The sequence below is a fragment of the Vicia villosa genome, linkage group LG2, assembly GCF_029867415.1.
Source record: "Vicia villosa cultivar HV-30 ecotype Madison, WI linkage group LG2, Vvil1.0, whole genome shotgun sequence".
NCBI classification, from domain to species: Eukaryota; Viridiplantae; Streptophyta; class Magnoliopsida; order Fabales; family Fabaceae; genus Vicia; species Vicia villosa.
Genome location: NC_081181.1, coordinates 158922527 through 158946145, shown reverse-complemented (window position 1 = coordinate 158946145; position 23619 = coordinate 158922527). Strand labels below are relative to the sequence as shown.

Here is a 23619-nt window from a genome sequence, read left to right as displayed (position 1 = left end):
CATTAGAGGTGGAGCCAAGGCCCAGCTAGCCCGGGCTTAACCTCTATTTTTTTTATACTCTCCCCAATTTAATAGTTAATTTTTAGACAAACTCAAGAGTAAAATTAAGGACAAAATTAGTAAAAATAGGGTGTGAAAATTAAAATAGATAAATAATCAACGGTGTAAAGTTTTTGCTCAGACTACCTAAAATTCCTGGCTCCGCCATTTAACACTACATTTGAATAAATTTGGATTTCAATAAATCTAGATTACAAAGTTCAAATTTATGAGTTATGGGATTGTTACTCTTAATATTTTTGTTGGTAAATTAGTTAGTTTTTTACATTTTGTAGAATTATTCAGGTTGTGAATTTCTTGTATTGTTTCTTTTGATTGACTACATAATGCAAAACAACATAGAGTATACAAGATGTTTTGGTGATGACACATGTGAGACACAATGTTTCAGCATGTGTGCAACATCTGACATTTGTTAAAAAGGTCATGGTTGTTGTTGTTTAGAGCAAAATTTCTCATTGTGTTTCAATCAGATTTGTTACTATCTTTTAATAATATCTTAATTAGATTTGTTTGACAGATTGAATAAGATCAAATCTATAAAAATGCCAATTTGGGAGACGAAACTCCCTTTACATCATCTTCTAGCAAACTCCTAATAAAATTTGGCGCAACGTCAAAGAAAATGCTGTCGACTTCCAAAGATCATCCAACATTAGCTAAAGCATCAATACATTTGTTTGTTTCTCAAAAAGCACCACCTAAACCTCATCGCGCGACTCTCAAATAAACGAGAAAATTTTGTGATCAAAGAGTGCCCCCTTATGTTACTCAAAGTGGCATTTTCTAAAGTCTTCACAATAGCTAAATAGTCCATATTTAGCTCAACTTTTCCATCATGTTCTATTTCACTCCATCTATTATTTACAAATCCAAATAATAAAATCTCATTATTTATCACTTTATTTTATACAGGAAATCCAAAAAAACAAACTTCACGAGATAAAAGAGAAAATCTCAGTTTGTCTCAATGTCTAAATCATAATAAAATAAAAATTAAATTTATATTTAAAATTAAGACAAATTTTAATAATTTAATAAGATAAAACAAAAACTACAAATAACTAAGTTTAAAATTGGATCATATAGACCAATCGTTAGTTGGTCTAGTGGTGATTGACGCTGGACTTGGTAGGGAGAACCGCAGTTCGATCCTCCGCAACTGCGATCGGGAGGGGGATGGTTGATGCCAGAACTCGCCCCCGAACCGGACTAAACCGGTGGTATAAAGCCAAAAAAAAAAAAATTGGATCATATAGAATGCGTGAACTTTCAAAGTAGAAAACCGAGCGTAAAAGTTTCGAAGAGTGATAATGGAGTCTTATGCTCCTCTTCTAGAGAAAACTCGAATCCCTCAACCAGCTCTTCAAAAACTCGCAGTCATTTCAATCTTCTCCAAGCTTCGATCATCTCCCAATCATCTCAATTCACAATCCGAACCTGGAAAACGCGCTATTTCTCAATGCCTCACTTCATCTTCCCCCAATGTTGTTGATGAATCCGTTCGTCAGTTGTGTCGTCTTGTTACTGACGGTGTTATTTCTGTTACTAATGGATTGTTGGAGCTTCAATCTGCGGTTCAAGGATCCGACCCGAAGTTTGTGCCCGTTTTTGTTAAGGGTTTGGGGTTTCTTGTTCGGTTTGGGTTTCAGAAGAGTAATGGTGGTTGGAAGTTTGGTTCCGTTCTTACTCATCCTTTTGTCATGGTTAACTTCATTTCTATCTCTCTTTTTGAAATTTCATATTTCAAATTTATGCATAAGTAGTGATAAATAATGCTTATACTCAATTGTTAACATTTTTATTATTGGTTGAAATTTTGGTGAGATGAACAATAAATTCGAGTGTAAAAATCAAGTTTGAAGTTGAAAGTTGTAAATTCTAGCTTCAAGTTAGAATTAGTTATAGAGGTGAAATCAATTTTGTTCGACATCTTTCAAACATGTTAAAATCAATTTTATGCGTCTGGAATCACTTTTGACTTTCCCTATTGTGAAATGAAACATAGAAAATGGAAGTAATTCTAAATGATATTTGTCAAATACCAGACATGCCTTCAATATGAAGTTTCAATGCTTTATAATGTATGAGTGAAAGTTTGTGAAGGTGTTTTTAATTTACATGAAAGCTTACCAAGAAATAATTCATTGAATGGTTGAACCTTGGTGTACAAGTAAACTGAGAGCTTGTTTGATTTTCCGTACTTTGACCACAGAAAATGAGCTTTCTTTATATGTTTGGTGAATTATTATAGTCTGTTTGTAACAGTAGATTTTAGATTCAAAAGTAATTTAAAGTAACCAAGTAAGTGTAGCAGAGATGAAGATGTTGCGTTGGATGTGTGGTAAGACTAGACATGATAAGATTATAAATGACAATATTAAAGAGAGTATTGGAGTAACACTTATAGTAGGAAAATTGGTGAAGAATAGACTTCGGTGGTTTGGGCATGTTGAGAGAAGACTTGTAGATTCGGTGGTAAGGAGAGTAGATAAGATGAAGAGGAGTCAAATAGTTAGAGGTAGAGGAAGACCTAGAAAAGTTATAAGAGAAATTATTAAAAAAGATCTCAAGATTAACAATTTAGATAAAAACATGATTCTGGACAAATCATTATGGCAGAAGTTGATCCATGTAGCCGACCCCACTTAGTGTGATAATGCTTGGTTGTTGTTGTTGTAGTATGGTTATTGAACTATTTTTTAACTGTTGTTTCTTGGTGTTTGACAGATATTGTCCTGCCGGGTGGAAGTTCAGTCTGAACTTTTGCAGCAATTGTTGCTGTTTATGTTACAGAATAAGCATTTGGGTATGGTACAAGTTTGTGAGTTCTTAAAGCCCTTACTGGATTTTTCGATCATAAGATTGTTAGGTTCAGAGTCACCCTCCTCTTCATTTGGATTGCAATTGGTATCGTCTATGGCATCATTCTGTTGCTCGTGTCCGAGTGAGTCCATGCCTGTTCTTAAGCTGCTAATGGGGTGCCTTAAGTATCTTCCACATGAGACCTCGGAAGTAAGTTTATTAATATTGAGAAGGAGCATTAGATATATTGGTTAAATGACACATTTTTTCTGGTCATTACGGTTTCTTACTGTAGTACTTGAAATGATATAATTATCTTATTGCTGTTTTCTTTTTGGGAATCCTCAGGACTATAGGAAATTAGTATTTGTTGTAGAACATATGGTGGAGGCGTATATAGTGGTACTTAAGTCTCTGGCCGGAGAGAAATTGGTATGTATCTTCCTTGTAATTTAAATTATCACATTTGTATTCACCACTGTCATAATTTAGTTTCCTTGGTTAATGTAATTTATGCCTTTCACTTGTGTTGATCTTGATCCTTGTTAATAGCTGATTGCCGAGGTTCAACTACGTGCTGTTGAATTCCTGGGAACAGTTCTGTCTCTGTTGACATGTCTTCAGTGGCACTCTGGTGGTCATGAGCCCATAATTGAACTCTCAAGGCGGTTGTTTTCAGTTCAGAAAGATCTCGGTTTGCAATGGGAGCCTGGTCTGTCAACGACTATGGCGTCATTATTTACAATCCTTGTTCAATCGGAACTTGAGCATGAACAAATTTCTATATCTAAACTCCTCCTCTTAATCCTGAAGTGGAAATATGATAAGGGTGAATTTTTATTATAGCTATACCAGTTTTAGGGTTTATGCAAGCATTGAAATTGAACACATGTGAACAAATGCATGGGTTTCTTTTGCTGAAATAAAAACACTTATTTTTTGAATTTTCCTTTCAGTCCTAAATAATCTATACCTGGGATTCATATTTCATAATTTCATAGAAACTGTCTTCAAGGATTCTGAATACTGTATATAGTTTGGACACAGAACTATCTTCTATTGCAACATTTATTTGTACCCTAATTTTCTCATGCTTAAATTCATAAAATAATCTATGTATTTATGCTCCTTTGAAGCTCACCCTCAATGTCATCATTTTATTAATTTATTGTAACAATTGCCTATGCAGATGATGCTATTGCCAGAAATATGTCCTCTCCATTTGAAGAGATTTTGTTTCTACTTCCCTTTGTCAGCCTCATGTCATCTCCTTCTAAATATGTGAAAGCACTGGCTACTGATTTGCTTCTCATCTTGGAGAAGCTCCTTGTCAAGATGTTGGCGGCACTAAGACATAAACCAATCATTGATGAGGGAACTCATTATCTTAGCACACCAGGAATTATAGTTTTGAGACTTTTGCAACATCTGTGGTATCAGGTATTTTGTCTGGCATACCAGATTTTTCCTGTTTATAAAAATGTTACGTAGATTATCTCAACAAATGATGTTTATTTCTGTTCTGGATGGAAGCATTAGTATGCTGTTGTTCTGAATGAACATATGATTATATGCAAATTTGCATGTTTTCTGCTTACAAAGAGGGCATCCAATTAATGAGAATCAATGCGAATTATAGTTTTGCACCCAGCAATAATTTTAGTTTAGAAATTCTATGCTTCTGTTGTTTCAGGATGGAGATTTTTCTTCCAGAATTTCCCTACTGAATCTGGCTTTAAAGGGCATGCATGAAAGTGAAATAGTGCATGATAAACCAATATCTTGGGCTTCTCATCTAAGAGGGTTCTGTTTGTCAATTGTTGAGCGTCGGAAATCTACATTGCCTCTCATGCTTCCTCAAGAATTATTCTTAACCGGTATAATCCTTAAGCTTTTGGAAATGGCTTAGTTAGCATAGTTGTGTTAAATGATGTAATGATGTAAGAGATTAATGTTAGCTCAATATCTTCCCTTGCAGAGACACCCTTATTTAGTGCTGTTCTCAGTGTTTTGTTGATACATCCATCGATGGGGGCTGCTGCTGTTGACTCTCTGTCTGCCATTGCCATTATGGATCCCAAACTAGGAGTTCCTTTGTTGCTAGCAATTATGTTCTACAGTAATATATTCACAAGAAATGATATCATTTGCCATGATATGCTGGTAAGTCCTCCCTTTTGCAATGGCACTTATTGTGCGGCACTATCTTGTTCTGTGGTCTCTGTCATATGTTCTGTCTGTATAAATTTTTTCCTTGTTGCAGCTAAAAATCTTTGAGATGCTGCCATCACTTGCTTCACACTCCGCAATGACTCCACTTGTAGTTCAAACTATCTTGCCAATGCTTAACAGAGATGCAAAAGGGTGGGTACTCTGTTAGATTGTGTATTTTGTTATATTTATTTTTTGATTTTTTTGGTATTAGTGTTGCCTTGCGGCATCTTGTTTTTGTTTTCTACCATGTTGTACCACTGAGGTCCCTTTTTTAGCATTCTGAAATTGAGCTTCACAGTGTTGATTAAAGGCCAAAGTTTGGCCAAAGTTTATGCATAATTAAAGGCCACAGTGTTACTGGTTTTACATATTCTTTGTGAGTGATTTGTTCTATCTCTAGCTGTGCTCATATGCCTAAAAAAGTGCTCTTTGGAATTTAGAACTCTAAATATGACTGTACAGCTGAATGTTTCTTCTCACCTCATTAATAAGGTGATGTTAGGTCTTTAAGATAGAAAATTCATTTTGGTCCTCATTTTTTATTCTGGCTGTAGAACTCAAATTTGGTCCTCATGTATTCTTCAAAATATTGCAATTAATGCATTTCATCTTTAAATGTTTCTCCTAAAATGCAGCTCATTGTATGCTACGGGAACTCGACTGCTGTGTCGAACTTGGGAGACCAATGATAGAGCCTTTGGAAGTTTACAAGTGAGCTTTTTATTCCACCCTTTCTTGTACTTCCCACGCCACCATATATTACTGTGGGTCTATTCTATATGCATATTTATATTTATTTTATGCAGAAGATGAGAATATTTAAATGACAACTGATAAAAGAAATGGAATTGTTCATACGGTGAATCAAAGCTGTAAATGTTTGTTAAAAATTATCTTTAAGGAAGGTTGAACACACATTGACGCAGTAGCAGCATTCCATTCTCTAACTCTTCATTATTTGTTTATATATTGTATTAAACTGCTATTGAAGTCAAGGTGTAGTTGGTTTACTATATATGTTATCTCTTAAGAGCAAAACCTATTCCTTCATGCCTCGAATTTCCGACAACAAATATGCACTTTTTCTGCACCAGTATACTGTATTGTTGACCAGTGCAGGGTGATAAAAAGTTTTGCCCAAATTTACTAGTTTTACTTTCAATCTGATAACTACTGGTTTTCTTTCTGGGCTGCCCATTTCAAAGCCTTTTGCTGTTGAGTTGCTCATTCGTTTACTCTTTATTACAGTTTCTTGCTGTTTTTTCAAGGTCTTACTATATCAAACTTTCCCTAAATTGTTTTACATTTTCTCCATATCTAGGGTGTCTTGCTCCCAAAAGGTTTCACTGATTTCACATCAGACAGAGCTATCTGTATCAGTTTGGCTGCTTCCATTCGAGATGTTTGCCATAAAAGCCCTGATAGGGGTGTTGATCTTATCTTGACTGTTTCGGTATGCCCGACACTTTTCTTCTTTCTCCTTTTCCAGTGCATGTGTTTTTTTCCTAAGAAATACTTGTTTGTATTGAATAAAAACAGTCTTGCATTGAGTGTCAAGATCCTATAGTTAAAGCTCTCGGCTTGCAAAGCCTTGTCCACCTTTGTGAAGCAGATGTGATCGGTAATGGATGTTACTATCAAAATATATTTAACAAAATAATAATATATTAAGGACTGGTTATTTATTCATGAAGTCTGATAGTAGATTGTGTTACTTTTATTGTACTTTTTTAATATAAAATGAAAGCATTCTAAAAGGGAATACTATCTCATGTGTCTAGATTTTTACACTGCATGGGATGTCATTGCAAAGCACGTGCAAGGTTACAAAGATGATCCTATTATTGCACATAGGTAAGCATGTCTAAGGCTCTAAGCAGACATATATTGTGAGACTTTGACTATAACATAGATGGTGGTTTAATTTCATCCAGAAAAATAAAAGGGATGGTTTAGAGCCTAAACGGAATATTTGAAGTTTAAAACCCTGGGCTTTTGCTTCCCAACTTTTTAGGTTTTTTTTTTAAATTTTTGGGTGTTTTTATAGAACTTCGTTTAGGTAATGAACTTTACATCTGTATCAAACTTCGATTGAATTGCTTTTTCCCCTTGATTAATATATGTTTCCAAATATTCATTTGTCATCCTTCATAAAAGTCACTTCCTGTCTTATGGCAGCACTTGCCTTCTGCTAAGGTGGGGTGCAATGGATGCAGAAGCTTATCCAGAAGCATCAAAGAGTGTGCTGTTAAATCTTTGGGATTTAGTTACCTCTAGCCATGGGACAAAGTGGGAAAAAACAAAAATTGCAGCCCTGGAGGCACTTATTCAATATGAAGTATCACATTGATGCAACCCTTTCTCTACATGAATGGACAACTAATTTTTGGTTTAAAATAAATAATTTAGTCTTTTTCCATTAATAACTGCGTTTCCAATTTATAGGTGGTGCAGCTTGAAAAAAACATTCCAAATTTTAAGAAAATGAATTTGGAGCTATTCTTTTCTGAGACAAGTCCCAAGGTACTCAAAGTTATGGAGGATTTTCATGTCAAGATTATAACATATGAACACATGTAAGTATTATATCCAATGAACATAGGACAACGACGCCGCTACATATATATTTGAGCTTACTCTATCCATCTATTATTAAAATAGTTAAAAATATTCTAATCATGATTAAAACTTTTAATTCTCCGTTGATAACATTGTTTCAATACATGCTTAACCCTTTTAGATATGCACGGGGTTTGTTCCAAAAGAGTATAAGGTGTATTGAAGAAAAGAAAAAAAAACTATTTTTTTTAAAACAATTGTCCGACACGTGTTGTAAGAGTTTCATGCGAGTGTCGGGCACCGATTCAAAGAGTGTTGAAGCAAATAAAAATTCCATTTTGTGTGTACACTTGTCTGACTTTTCCGACATGTGTTGTACGGGTGTCATACAAGTGTCAGACACTAACGCGTGTTAGACACCGCGACACGCTTACTCTTAGACGTGTCCGTGCTTCATAGGTTATATTCTTATTGGGAAAAACCCAAGTCCCACATTGAATTTAGATAAAATCTGTGTTTATAAAATGGGGTATCACTCTTTATTAAAACCTAATAATCCTACACTCCAGTTACTGATCTGCGGAGTGCGATAGTATGATAAAATTTGATATTTTTCCATTCATTTGCTTTAGCAATCGTCGAAGGTTAGTCAAGGGGAAAAGAGTTGCAGGAAGTAAAATTGAAAAGTTGATGGATGTATTTCCACAAGCTATATTCTCTTCAGGTATACAATGCTTGAGTTGTGTTTCTTAAATCTGCCATACATGTATAGAATGAAGGAAAACCAGTTGATTTAGAATTTTCTGAAATCTGAAAAAAACTGAGTGCTTTCATAATCGAAAAAGTGAGTGGTTTCAGTGGAATGGTGGGATTTCTTTTGCCACTAATTATTTTTATCAAACTTTACCTGGTTTAATGTAATTTTCATATGTTATTTAAAAAAGCTTTGATATGTAAGCATTATCTTTGCAGGAAAGATAAATGAGGCTATAGAATTACCTGGTGCAGCTTTATTGTGTTTTTCTTTCACTCCTAAAGATGCAAATGAACATCAGGCATCAAAAGTAAGATATCAGTACACTAGAGATATTCTCTTTATATTTGACTGCATTTTTTAATCTGATTTTATGAGCATTTAGAGGCCAAGATATGTCCATGCTGCTTATGAGAATGCTCTCAAGGAAACAGCTGCTTCTCTTCACCTTTCAAGAAATATCTTGCTTGCGCTCATGTCATTGCAATCCTGGAAAGACTTCATGCGACGTTGGGTGAAGGCTTACATTATGTCTTATGATGCCAAGGCACAACTGAGTGTCCTAGATAAAACTTCTAAAGCTGCTAGCGATATTTTGAAGGTCAAGATCTGTATTTTGTCATTTTAAACATATCCTTGCCCCTTCTTACTAATCATTAGCTGCAAGTACTGTCCGAGTTTATGTCATATCTGATGTAGGGTTTTTCTTATATGAATTTCATGCAGAGTATGACAGTAATAGCAAACGAGGCTATACCTAGAGCTGCCGAAAATATTGCACTGGCCATTGGTGCACTCTGTGTGGTGAGAAGCTTTTTCATGGCTGTGCACCCCATTTTTCATCTTTATAGATTCAGATTAATTATCTTCTCTGCAATGTTATGGCATGTCAACATTTATAAGCCATTGTTGGGGTACTAACAATGCTTTATATGAACAGTTTTACAATATCAATGATCTTGGAAGTAATTCAGTATCATAGTGTTGTATCGTATATCCACCTATCCAATCCAATATCTGTTGTAGTAAGTAGTAACCAATATATAGGATTTCACTTAGAGCTATGCTTAATTAAACAAGTATTGAATTATTGAGCCAATTCTCTAATAATCTTTTTGGTTGGTAACATATAGCATGATAGCATTTGATTGTTACAGTCTTTGACATTACTATTGTCAGGTTTTGCCTCCATCTGTCCACACTGTTAAATCCGCTGCTTCAAAATTTCTTTTGGAGTGGTTGCTCCAACATGAACATGAACATCACCAATGGTCTGCTGCAATTTCTATTGGATTAATCTCAAGTTGCCTTCATGTAACTGATCATAAAGAAAGATATCATAACATCACAGGACTTCTTGAGGTATTTTTTATTTCTTCTTTTTGTCTGTCTATTCTATATGATTTTTAAGATATAGATAGTCTTCTTTCTTACATTTAGATATTGAAAGAGTTTCTTACTCCGCCCTATTCCATTTCCTTAGCTTTTACTAGTCATTTGAAAACTATCAGGAGAATTAAGTTCAGATTCAGACCTCTGAGGAAAATGAAGAGGGCTATGACATACGTGTTACACACTTATGCACACTCACTGAGAAGCTAAAAGCATTAATTGTGAAATGTATCCTGCAATTTTATTTATTTTGTTCATTTTGAGAGGAACTAACCAATAAGATTATCTGGCATTGTGTTTCACTGATTTTGTGATCTTCCAGGTACTTTTTGTTAGCAAAAGTTCCCTTGTTAAAGGAGCATGTGGTGTTGGATTGGGGTTTTTGTGCCAAGATCTTCTTACCAGAGTTGAGGTTGCTGACGACTCTACTGTCAAAAAGGAAACAGAAAAGGTTCCAGAATCCGAGTTTCTAGGAAGAATTGTTGGGGCCCTAGCTACAACGATACAACAGAGAACCAAATGCTCTTTAGATGCTTTGGATAGTTTATGTTCATCCTTTCCACTTGGTTACGATGTAAATGCTGACGAATTTGAATCGTCCACCGAGGATAGTGAAGACTTGGAAGAAGATATATGGGGTGTTGCTGGACTTGTTCTTGGTTTGGCTACCTCCATCAGTGCATTATACAGAGCTGGAGAGTTAGAGACTGTTATCAAAATAAAAAAATTGATAATATCATGGCTTCCGTACATGAATTCCCTATTTCAGAGTGCTGATTTGCAAGGGGGGAAATCTGATATTGTTTTGGCATTAGGATCTTGCATTGCACTCCCCACAATTGTGACTTTTTGCCAAAGAATGGAATTGATGGATGATAATGAGTTGGACCATATTGTACTTGGCTTTAAAAAGTTTATTTCTGAGTTAATATCTGTAAAAGATTCTGGTGTTTTGCACCATAGTTTACTGATGGCGTCGTGCATTGGAGCAGGGACAGTAATTTCGTCTATACTGAGTGAAGGTGTTCACTCTGTTGAAGTTGAGCGTGTTAAATATTTACTTGAACTATTCAGGAAATGCTATTCCAATCCTTTCCCTTTTCTTGTTCATCTTGGTGGTATGCTGGGAGTAGTTGCAGCTATGGGAGCTGGTACAAGGATTTTGGTCTATATGAATTTTCCAAATTACACCAGGCAATCTACTTATCAGAAGGAGGTAATTTACCTTATCATAAAATTGTTGTCATTTGTCTATATATTTGTCTCTTTTCCTTGTTTCATATTCAAATTCAAATATCGTACAATGTAAACTGCAGGATTCTTCTTCTGTCACGACTCCCCTCCTTTCAAGCTCTGTCTGTGAGCCATATTTGACATCATTGGTGCAAGAAATGTTTCTTGTGGCACAGAATCCTGATAATCATCAGCTGCAGCAGTTTGCTTCATGGGCACTTGCCTTCCTTCAACATCATTTACGGTCAAAAGAACGTTTGGGGGTTGATGGCGATGGTAATGTGGCTGAAACTAATTCAAAATCTGTTTCTCATAATTTTCCGGAGGACAGCGTGGTTTTGAAACTTAGTTTGTGGCTTATGGAGTTCAAATACACCGAGGTAGATTTCTTGCCCATATTATGTGCAAATATTTAATGTTCTTATTTTTTGAGTGAATGGTATATCTTTTTAGGTATAGAATATTCATTATTTGTCTTTCATTATCTGTCCGTGTTTCTTTCCCTCTGTAACTGTTTTTCCCCTTCGTAATACGTTTCTTTCTTAATGTGAGGCTTGTGTTCCTGTGTAATTAATTTTGAAGTTGATGTAAAACATTTTATCTTTGAATCATCTGAAGAGATTATGTTTCATTTCTGAGAGTTGGAAAACTAACCAACTACTTTAGCAGCTTAAATCCTAAAAACCATTCTTCAAATTATAGAAGTTATGTTATAGTTATTCAAGTAACTTCTGATCATTGTTCAAATTATAAAAATTATGTTATAGTTATACGTATAAGTAACTCTGCTGATCATTCATATTGGGTTCTGAAATTCGTTTCTTTCAAAGATCACATGACACATAAAATCAATAGTTGAGATCACTCATAAATTTGTTTCATATTGATTGGTGTCATTTTTTTGTCTTGTTAAATGTACTAATCATGCTAAAACCATTTCAATATTGTTCTAACCTATATAAGTTATTATTATTATTAATATTATTATTATTATTATTATTATTATTATTATCATTATTATTATTATTATTATACTATGCTACAACATATTATAGTAGTCGTTGTCAATATTATTTTCCTAGTGTAATTGGGGCTGCAACTCGGCATGCGTCATTTGCAACAGCTGTGCTTAAACAAAATAATTGTCTTGAATTTTGTTGCTTTTGGTTCATCCATGAAACTCATATTTGTATTACTTCATCTCCTTTATGGTGCCTACCTTATTGCTATACAGAACTGAATCTGCTATGATGATTCTTCTATTTCACTATATCTTCTAGATTAAGTTAGCATAGTTGTATATGATAGACTCTTTATATACATCCTATACTTAACAAGTCTATTACATTAACTATGTTGTTTGCTTTTATTGGTCTCTCATTTTTCTCAATTCATGTCTTGTCCAAATAGTTATCTTGAATTTTGTTGCTTTTGGTGCATCCATGAAACTCATTTGTATTACCTCATATTTGTCTTCAGCAAGGAAGTACTGTACATGCTGGTACAATTGTTGCGATATTAGGGTGCCTTTCAAGAGCTCCCAGGTTACCAAGCATGGATTGGGGGGCAATTATTAGGGGTTGTATGAGATATGAGGCCAAGATTACTGATTCGTTAGCAACAGATTCTATTTGCAAGAAAGGAATTCTAAGGGAGGAATGCGTGCTGTTTGCATTAGCTCATGCAAATCAATTTGATTCACTGCTAACTTTTCTTGATGAGCTGTCTGACTTTTCTCGGTTTAAGACACTAGAAATAAATCTGCAGTGCTGTCTGCTAGATCATCTAGCAGACCTTGTAAAAGTATATTCAAGCTCCAGACTTGAGAAGCTATTTGGTGATGTGGGTTATCACTTGTCTTCATTGAATTCATACAAAGAGTATGACACCGACCAAAAATGCTTGTTGCGCCTTTCATGCTGGAAGGGTCTCTATGAGTGCCTAAATGAAGTTTCTGTGGACACTTCGAGCCACATATCACATGTTGAGAGATGCATGGAGGTTTTATTTACCTTATTACCAGTTGTGAAATCTTCTGGCAGTGCAATGTCAGGGGACACAAGTTCCATAGAGGAATGGTCTGAGGCTGTAAGATGCTTAGGGAAGGCTCCACAGGGCTGGCTATTGGATTTCTTGAAGGTATGCATGCATTGATTCAATTATGTTCAAATGTTATTTTTATTTTTGCTTGAAGTTATTCGTCCTTGGCATTAATTATAATTGATTGAGGTCAAGCTTATTGGATATTAAATGTTTGCAAGTCTTTTTAAGTTATGTGATAGAAATGATCATTTATCTACACAGGTTTCACAAGAGGAGTTTGCTCAGAGTTCATACAAATCTATTGAAGTCCAACAGAAGGTTCATGCTAAAATCAAGATTGTGAAAGCCGGTTCTCTTCCAGTAATTGAACTAGGAAAAATGAAATCTTACATATTGAACTCCAAATCACAAGGTTAGTATTCTGTTCCGTATCATAACTCAGATTAATTGTGCCTGAATCGAATCAGAGTTGCTGATTATTCATTCACTTAGAAAATGTTGGGAACTTGACAATATATTGAGCTTGAAATGTCAATGCTAAGATTAAGTTTTTGCAGGAATCTGGGATGTTCTATTGGAAGTTGCGGCTGTTTTGTATCATGCAGAGATAGGTTTTAAAAGGCAGTGGCTTATTGATGCTCTTGAAATTAGCTGCGTGTCCAGTTTACCTTCTACGGTAGGAAACTCGAGATTGATATCTTTATTAAAATTTGTTGGGTAGAAATTATTTTAGCCCCAACTCACTTTATGTCCATCACTTCCATTATTCTGCAGGCACTGCAGTTTATTGGTCTGCTATCAGCTACCTGCTGCAAATACATGCCTTTTATAATTGTTGACCAACAAACAGTACTTAATGATCTACCAGTCACACTTGTGTCTCTTCTAGCAGATAAAAACTGGAATGTTGTTGCAGAAACTGTTGTTTCCCATCTCTTTTCATCGACAGAACGTATATATGATTGGACAGTGCACATAGCAGACAGCTCTTATGTTGAAGGTTCACAAACCATTGATGAAAGTGAGAATCATATGGGGGATTTTCTACTGCAAGTGATGCATCATACGTGTGTATTATTGAAAGAGTACTTGCCATTAGATAAGCAACTTAAGCTTGCTAGCATGGTTGTTGCTTGAAAGAAAATTGTTATAGTTAGATGATACTACAAAAGGAAACTCGTTGGGGTATATCATTTGCTCAAAGGAACACACACCAATGTAAAGCATTACAAACGTGGATTAGTGGAAATTGTTTCCACCAACATGACTTGCTCAGAAGTTCTAGTACATTCAATTTGAGAAGCAGCTGTAGATATAGGAAGATAACCTTTGTGCTAACAAAATTGCCTCTTTTGTTTTAAATGGTTCTAATTACACCTAAAGATGATTTTGAAGTTTCCAATCGAAATAGGTTTGGTCTTCCCGAGTTTAGATTTAAGCAATGACTATTTTTGTATATTTTACTACACTCTTTTTCTATTCATCAAGGTCTTTGATAAAGTTTTTGAATGAGGCAATTGACCAATCATTTTAGTTTGTATTGTTATCTTCTGTTTTGGTTTGGTCATTCCAAACTTTTCCTCTTAATAATATTTGATTAGAGTTGATCCATCTTAGTAAAATAAGACTTGATTGTTGATGTTGTAATATTCGATTAAAGTTGAGCAGTTGTAATGTGAGTGTCAACTTACTTGTAATGTCTATTTCTTCATCTTTGACCTCACTTTAACTTTTTTAATTAAAAAAACTTGTTCAATTAAGTAGAATGAATATATTCTTTTTTGAATGTTTGATATTGCTTAAAATGCCAACTACAAGTAAATGATGCATGCATATCTTTCCTCTCAATATTTATTATTATATATATATATTTTTTTTTGCGTATTTCAGTCCTTTCTTTTTCATAGATGAATGAGATTAGAGACTATGATCTTACATTATTATTCTTGGTCATATTTAGGCCTCTCAACTTTTTTTTTTTCTTCTTATTTCAGTCCTTTCTTTCTAAAATGTGTGTACTTCCTCTTTCCTTATTTTACTAGTAAAATTCTTAAATCTTGTTCCCTTTTAATATAAACAAATATCAGAAAATCTAGACACTTTTTTTTGGGTATAATACTTAATGCTAGAAATTTTGTCCATTTTAAAATGAATAAGTTAAAAGTAGCGAATTAAAATCCATGACTCTAATTAAATGTTCGTGTCTTAATAAAACAAATATCATTTTTAATATCTTCAAATATTACTAACAAATGTGTCTTAACAAGACACAACTATCATTTTCAATATTTTTAACAAAATTTGTTTATAATTAAGGCTGAAGAGAATATATATTAGAGTGTTTTAGCTTTTTTATTTTTATTTTATATCACCTGCTAGTGAAGATCTAACATGTGATGAAAAATATTTTAACATGATTGTATTATTTTTATTTTAGTATAAAAATGGATTAAGTAAATATAAGTTAGAATAGAAAATTTCATATATGCACTATAAAAAGTATGAATGGTTTTTGTAGTACAATAAAAAATATGAATGATATAAAATGAATTTGAATAATTTTTAAAATTAAATTTTCAAATATATAATTAAAAAAATAATTATTCTCATGCATGTCATAAGATTGAGAAAATATTATTTCTAAAAATATATATTTTTTGAAATAAAATAACATCCATAACTTTCGTGGCTTTATTTTCATAAAATTTCTCAAAATAAATATAACTAATCCAATTTTTTGAGAACATCAAATGATATGCTAAATAATTTTTTTAAAAAAATATTCAAAAAATATTTTTTTATAAAATATTGTCAAGTAGTTTATTCTTAAAATTTATTTATGAATTTTTGAAACAAATACCACGTAATAAAAAATATTAATCTTTTTTATAATGATGTTTATTTACTCTTCAACATCATATCTGAATTTGATAAAAAAAATACTTCTAAAAAGAGTTCTACATTAAAATGTTTCTTAGCAATTGTTTTTGATAAATTTTGAGAAAATAGGTGATTCTATGGTGAAATAGTTTAATTTTAATAAAGTAATATATCTCAATTGTTTTTGAGAAAATAGGTGATTCTATGGTAAAATAGTTTTACATTATAATCAATTACCATTATGTATTTTAGTGTGTTTGTGTGTGATCTAGCTGTGAAATAGTTAAGACTTGAGAGTGTGCTCCTCTTAAAATTTCAGATTCTAATCCTGTTAAATGTAAACTAGTCAGAGATCCGTGCTGTCGCCCGGGTGTATTATTTGTGGTGTAGTCTTTTATAAACGATACGAAAAAAAAGGTGAAGTAAAGAATTTTGACCAAAATGTATTTAAAAAATTGAAATTAACAAATATAAAAAAAGATTTTACTAATAAGATATTAGTAGTATGAAAATTAGATTCTAAGTTAAAATAATGATACACAAAAAAATCTGATAAGGTTTGATCGCTTCAAAAAAATAAGTACTATGGTCATAGTGACTCATGCAGCCGCACACATAAATTCGTTCATATCTTTCATCTGATAAGGTTTGATCACTTAAAAAAACTAAGTATTATGGTGCTAGTGACCCGCACGGATAAATTTATTTTTTAAATTTAAAATAAAGATTGTTCTTTGGAAATAAAATTCAGTGTTAATTAAAATAAAATAGACATTGTAATGATAGTGACCCGTAAGATTAAATATTTTATTATCATAAAAATTCAATTATATTAAATAAACATACAAAATAAAAAGAAAAAGGACCAATGAAAATAGAAAAAAAAGGAAAATTTTAAAGCACATTAGCCATCGATGCATCCGCACGAGTATGATCATTCAAAAGAATGAAAAGATACATGAAGCAACTGGAAATAAGGCTTTACAATTTAGTCTCTTGGTTGTGAGCCAGCAACCAACAATCGTATCGTAGTAGCAGCCCTGCTACATATGACTATATTTTTCGTAAAATACTGACGCAGATTGAAAAACTATGGCAGGAAAAATTAGACCATGTACATTAAAGTTACCTTATAGTCAAACGATTTTGTACATAGATAAGACTGGTTTTGAAACCCAATATAGTAGGTTGTAGCTGTCCACACGGCTACTCATATACTTGGTGAAACCGAGAGAGTAGAAATGCAATGTTTGAAAACATGCTGTTATGGATTTAGTTTAGTGTAATATGAATGGGAAACATATTATGCATTAATCTCAAATAAAAACATTGATCACATGTATTATAAAAAATTATTAACAAAATAATTTACGTGTTCAAAATTTGTTTATGCATGTTACATATTTATCTTAATTAATTAGTTAATAAAGAACCACTTTTAAATAATTGACCAATAAAAAAATATTTGTAATTTGGTTAAATAATTATTAAAAGAAATTGAGGAACATTGTTTCCAATATCAGTAAAGTTACATCATAGGTTTGGTTAAATGATTATTAAAAAAAATTGAGAAATTGAGGAACATTTGTAATTTGGTGAATAGCGCAAAGCTTGCTTCTATCTTACATAATAAACTTTATTTTCTGCCTCGTTGAAGGAGTGGCACGAACAAATGTCTTGGAGGCAAAGGGTGGTTGTTGAGTTCTGTTTGGTGAACAGCGTGGCAGTACAATCAGTAAATGTCAAATTGAAACAAAGTCAAATTTTGGAATAATTAATTAAAAGTGTAGTGTTAGCATTTAGTTAGGAAGTATATTTTTTTTTAAAATGTTTGGTTACAACATGTTAACCGAACTAGGATATTTGACCTACATGTCACCCCTTTGAAAATTAATTCTTGAAATGCCACCCCCCAAAATTATATCTCAAAATGGCATCTCTTTGGCACTTTTCAGACTTTTGTAGTTTTTTTTTTCTACGCAGCAGGTGCCTGCCGTTTTGAATGGAGGCCTTATAAAATCCTTCATGTGGCCGCCATTTCAAAGGGAGGTCACCTATTATTTTTTTTCGTTTTTTGTATATTCTTTAAATTTAAATGTTTTTTAAATTATAGTTAATATTAATAATGATTAAATAATTATAATTTAATTATTTAAATTATTAAAAAAATAAAAAATTAAATTTGTCAATAAAAATTAATTTATTTAAAATATTTTATTAAATTTATAGTTAATAATAATATAATTATAATATATAAATTTATATTTTTAATTTATATTTAATAACAATAATAATATAATTGTAATTTAAAAGTAAAAATTAATTTTATTAATTTTTATTCCACAATATTACACCATGAAAATGCGATGAAAAAAAAACTAATTTTGTCCGCCACGATTATGATCTTCTGGTTGTAGAAACATGTGAGTTCCGGTATAACACATTGTAGGTATAATTGTACGCGTGCTTCGGCGGGGTTGTTGATCTTCTGCGGTCGGCATGGGAGGGGGGGTAGATGTTTGGTGGAATGAAGATGTATCACAAATAAGGACTACGTTTGGGAAAATTTCAAAAGGGTTGAAATTTTCGAAGTCCATATTTGTTGGAAAGGTGGTGGTTGATTGATGTGTTGTTGAGGTGAGATGAGTGGAGTCTACCGTCGCAACATAACAGTCAGAGTAATTTGAGCTAGATGGATGTTGAGTTGAGTACGTTTGGTTGAAGTTGGGGTTAGAGATTGGAGTGTATTTGAGGGGTGGAGGGAGGTATTGTTCTTGTGTATGTTCATACATGAATTGTATTGGTTGTTGTTGTTGTGTTTGGTAATTTTGGGTTGGTTGGTCGTATATGTTGGACGATGAGGGTTGTGCGAATGGTGGGTTGTTGAATGTTTGTGGTTGGGTAGGTGGCATTTGGGAAGAGGAAGGTTGAGTACGTTAAATATATAACATAATTGATGAGAGTATAAAAAAATTATATAAATATATAAATATAAAAATATATAAATATAAAAATATAAATATATAAATATATAAATAAAAATATATAAATATAAATATATAAATATATAAAAAACACTATCTAAATATATAAATATAAACATTGATATAAACATAAACATTGATATAAACATGAATCTAAATATATTTAAATCAGTACCGCAACATGTTCGGGTGTTCCCCTATGTTTATCACCAAACCAGAAGAAAGTCATTTTATATGAAGAGAAAGAATTTCAAGGAAAGAGATAAGTGATGAGAGGGTTGAGATTGTGATGATGAAAATGAAATCTCAACTACCTATTTATAGAAGAAATTGGTAGGTGGTTGTGAAGTTATAATATTTAATAATATGGTTACATATTTATTGCACTTGGTTAGATCCATTAATTAGGATTTTTACACATTGATAAAATTTCTTCAACTGTTCTACGAAATTTTACATACAATTCCATAGGACCTATGTTGATGAAAAATAAAAAATTCGCAAACATTTCACGTACGTCTTCATCAGTTCTGATCTTCATCTCTGAATATAACAACAACCCATTTGAATTCAAATAGGGTTTTCTGTAGCAAATTTCAACAATTTCTCTGTCAATTGCAGTGACTTGATGTATCTGAGACTTAATGTCAGAAAGATTGAACGACTCCATCAACCACACTGATATAGGATCAAATATAATATTACCAGAAAAAATATCATTTGAACAGTTCGGAGCAATAATGTGCACTACTCCAATAAAGAGAGCCATGTGGAGAACTATTGTGTAATAGAATGCATGCAGCATCTCTGCATTTATACAAAATTGAATTAGATAGGTGCCCTCCATTCAAAATGGCGGTCACATGCTATAGGTGCCCTCCATTCAAAATGGCGGCCACACCCTTCACATTGCCTCCATTCAAAACGGCGGCCTCAAGCTAAGGGAGGGACATGCAAAATTCCCACGTGTCTTCCATGCTTGGGTCACTTGTAGTCTTCTATTTTTTTCCATTGTGTATATTAAGCTCAAACCAGTCTCATTTTGTGACACCGGAAAAAAAATGTCTCCAAATAGTTTTAACATTCAAGTCCACTACAACAGATTAATTTTTCCCGACATCAATGTTGGGGTCGTATTTCAAAACACAAACTCACAAACACTCAAAATCAACCCCAACGCCAATTTTTCTCATCTCAAAGATCGTATCCAAAATAAACTTCAAATGATCGTAACCGACATTTTTTATCGATATCCTTTTTTTAGTGCGGTTGACGGTAGCATGTCCTATACAACCACGAAGATCGAAAATGACAACGATGTTCGGTCTATGTTTCATTGTCACGCTACGTATGATTGTTCAGATGTTATTGAACTATATGCGTGTATTCTGGAGGCACATCAAGAAACACAACCAATGTATCACGCTGAGCCATCTCAAACCCAAAATTATATGAGTCAGGAGTCTATCATTCCAATGTCACCACCCCCATAACACAAAACGAGCCATTTCTCCCAAACGAAGAGGTTGGAGACGACAACGATGCTGAGGAAATCAGGTTCGTAAATTCTCAAAATCTTTTTAGTGGCGATAGTGGAGATTCGGGTGATGAAATGGATGTGGGGCAACAACAGGTTCCTATGGATCTGTATAATCCACCACTTCACATGAGAAATGTCAGCTTAGATGAGGAAGATGATGGTTCAATATTTGAAACACCACTGCCAATGCAAATTGAAGGTGGTTTGTTTGGAATGAAATTCACAAGTAAAGAGGAGTGTGTGTTTGCTATCGCTCAGTACCACATAAAACACTCTCTTGATTATGAAGTTTATAAGTCTGATTCTAAAAGATATATAGTGAAGTGTAAGAATGAAGATTGCACGTTCAGATGTAGAGGTACTTTGGGGAAAAAAGTGGTATGTGGATGATCACAAAGGTAAGTGGACAACACACATGCACTTCGGTTGTAATTACTCAGGAACATCAAAAACTAAACTCAAACATCATCAGTGACAACATCAAACGTCTCATACAAGAGGATGCCTCGTTGAAGGTTAAACACATTATTGCTCATATTTGTGAGAAATTCAACTACACGATTTCTTGCAAAAAAGCATGGATTGCGAAGAACAAGGCAATAGCATCTACCTATGGCAATTGGGAGACTTCCTACAACGACCTTCCGCAGTGGTTATTGGTCATGAAATATTATTTGCCAGGTGTCGTAATCGATCTAGAGACCCTACCGGCATTATCAGATGACGGGACACAAATTGATGGTTGTAGAATTTTCCATCATCTATTTTGGGCCTTCCAGCCATGTATCAAGGGTTTTGCTTACAGCAAACCCGTTGTTCAGGTTGATGGGACGTGGCTGTACGGAAAATACAAGGGAACCCTGTTACTAGCTGTTGCACAAGATGGAAACAGGAACATCTTTCCAATAGCTTTTGCATTGGTTGAGGGTGAGACGGGTGATGCATGGAGTTTTTTTCTAAGGAATCTAAGAATGCATGTTACGCCGCAACCCAACATCTGTATAATATCAGACAGACATGTGTCCATTAAAAGCGCATATGATAACCCGGAAAATGGCTGGCAATACCCACCGTCTACGCATGTCTATTACATTAGACATATAGCCCAGAACTTCATGCGAGAGATCAGAGACAAAGAGCTTCGCAAAAAAGTCGTTAACATGGGTAATTCTCAACATCCAAGGGTTTATTTGTAATTGATAATGTTGTTTAAAAATATTTTGTTTAACTAATATTCTTATTTTCACTTACAGGTTATGCATTAACTGAATCAACCTACAACTACTACAGGGGTGAAATACGTATGTCAAATATGGATGCATACAACTGGGTAGAAAATATTCCAAGAGAAAAATGGTGCAGAGCTTTTGATGGAGGGCAACGGTGGGGTCACATGACTACCAACTTGGCAGAGTCAATGAATTCAGTCTTGAAGGCCACTCGTAATCTACCCGTTACAGCATTGGTAAGATCTACATACTTTAGGATGGGTGAGTTATTTGGCAGAAGAGGGCATGAATGGACAAAAAAATTGGGTTCTGGACAACGACACACCAAAAGTTGCTTGAAAGGTGTTGAAGAGGAGGCTGCCAAAGCAAGTAGTCATCATGTTAGGCAATTTGATCGTCTAAGGTTCTGTTTCTTGGTGGAGGAAACTATGAACCATAATGAGTGTCGACCTACTCGTCATTTCAACGTCGACCTTAAAAATCAAACTTGCGAGTGTGGAAAATTTCAAACATTTCATGTGCCTTGCTCGCATGTCATTGCAGCATGCGCGAGCATACATCAGGACTATTCTGTGCATATAGCTGATGTCTTCAAGGTCGTTAACATGTTTAAGGTCTACGAAGAAAGTTTCATAGGGGTGGGGACTGAGGCTGATTGTCCTCTATACGAAGGAGACACTCTTTGCCACAATGACGCCATGAGAAGACGAAAGAAAGGTCGCCCAAACAGTACCCGCATACGAACAGAAATGGATGATTATGAGAAGGAAAAAAGAAGATGTGGTATTTGTCGCGAATTCGGATTTTATCGCAAAACATGTCCAAACCGAGCTAGACCATCGTCTTAGTTGTGTTTAAGTTTTTATGTTGATTTATTTTCATCACTGCCTTGTAGTTTCTTTCAACATCAATGACAACTCTAATTAGAATATTCAACTTCTACTAACATCATAATAACGTTTACAACAACACAACGATTTAAAATTAGATTACAACAACATAATCAAAACAGCAAAAGACATACTTCAAACACAGTTACATCAGATTGGGACTCACTCAACATACAACATTTAAACTACTCAAGTATAACTGCTAGAACGAGTGGATCTTGAACGCCACGATTAACTTCTCCACTGTATGTCCAAAACATTAGATCCACATCAACATCATTTTTCACACGATCCCAATAATACATGTACGTTCCTTCTGGGCTTGCATCCGTCAAGGTTATGTATGGACAACGATAATCTATTTGTTTAACTTTGCGGGTAGGACCGTCAAGTTGTCGAAACCCAGTGTTGATGGCTCTAACAACTCTACTAAAATTCCAACGCGGGTTCAGACATACCCTGATGTGTTCGCCTTCCTCAAAAAACACTACAGCCCAAACAGACATGATTTGTAACTGTTGAAAGTAACCACAACACAATAATTGATAATTCAACTCTCACATACATACCTCTATTTATAGAAGATCATACCTCTTCTACCTATATTTTTGACGGGAAATATTATTAACAATTTTTTAATTTTATAATATTTATTAAATTTTATTGTTCTCTTATGTATTTAAATAAATTAATTTTTATTGACAAATTTAATTTTTTATTTTTTTATAATTTAAATAATTAAATTATAATTATTTAATCATTATTAATATTAACTATAATTTAAAAACATTTAAATTTAAAGAATATACAAAAAACGAAAAAAAAATAATAGGTGGCCTCCCTTTGAAATGGAGGCCACATGAAGGGATTTATAAGGCCTCCATTCAAAACGGCGGCCAACTGCTGCGTAGAAAAAGAAACTGCAAAAGTCTGAAAAGTGCCAAAAAGGTGGCATTTTGGGATATAATTTTGGGGGGGGGGGGTGGCATTTCAGGAATTAATTTTCAAAGGGGTGGCATGTAGGTCAAAAATCCAC

The 23619-nt window shown here is 33.7% G+C and overlaps 1 protein-coding gene across 2 annotated transcripts; it reads left to right on the top strand.

Moving 5' to 3' along the window:
* The first annotated feature begins 1312 nt into the window (after positions 1–1312).
* On the top strand, positions 1313–14468 carry LOC131652717 (protein RST1-like). Of its 2 annotated transcripts, XM_058922661.1 has the most exons (25): positions 1313–1766; positions 2791–3075; positions 3214–3297; positions 3418–3694; positions 4055–4305; positions 4559–4742; positions 4844–5028; positions 5129–5229; positions 5715–5790; positions 6401–6532; positions 6619–6700; positions 6861–6933; positions 7258–7417; positions 7525–7655; positions 8271–8362; positions 8611–8702; positions 8778–8993; positions 9119–9196; positions 9572–9754; positions 10107–11000; positions 11101–11397; positions 12497–13156; positions 13322–13472; positions 13618–13736; positions 13835–14468. In XM_058922661.1, the coding sequence occupies exons 1-25, from the start codon at positions 1374–1376 to the stop codon at positions 14195–14197; spliced, it is 5559 nt and encodes a 1852-aa protein (XP_058778644.1). In that variant the 5' UTR covers positions 1313–1373; the 3' UTR covers positions 14198–14468. The 2 variants fall into 2 exon arrangements, with proteins under 2 accessions (XP_058778644.1, XP_058778645.1); XM_058922662.1 differs by lacking the exons at positions 1313–1766; positions 3418–3694 and having other exon boundaries at positions 3032–3075.
* The last annotated feature ends 9151 nt before the right edge of the window (positions 14469–23619 follow it).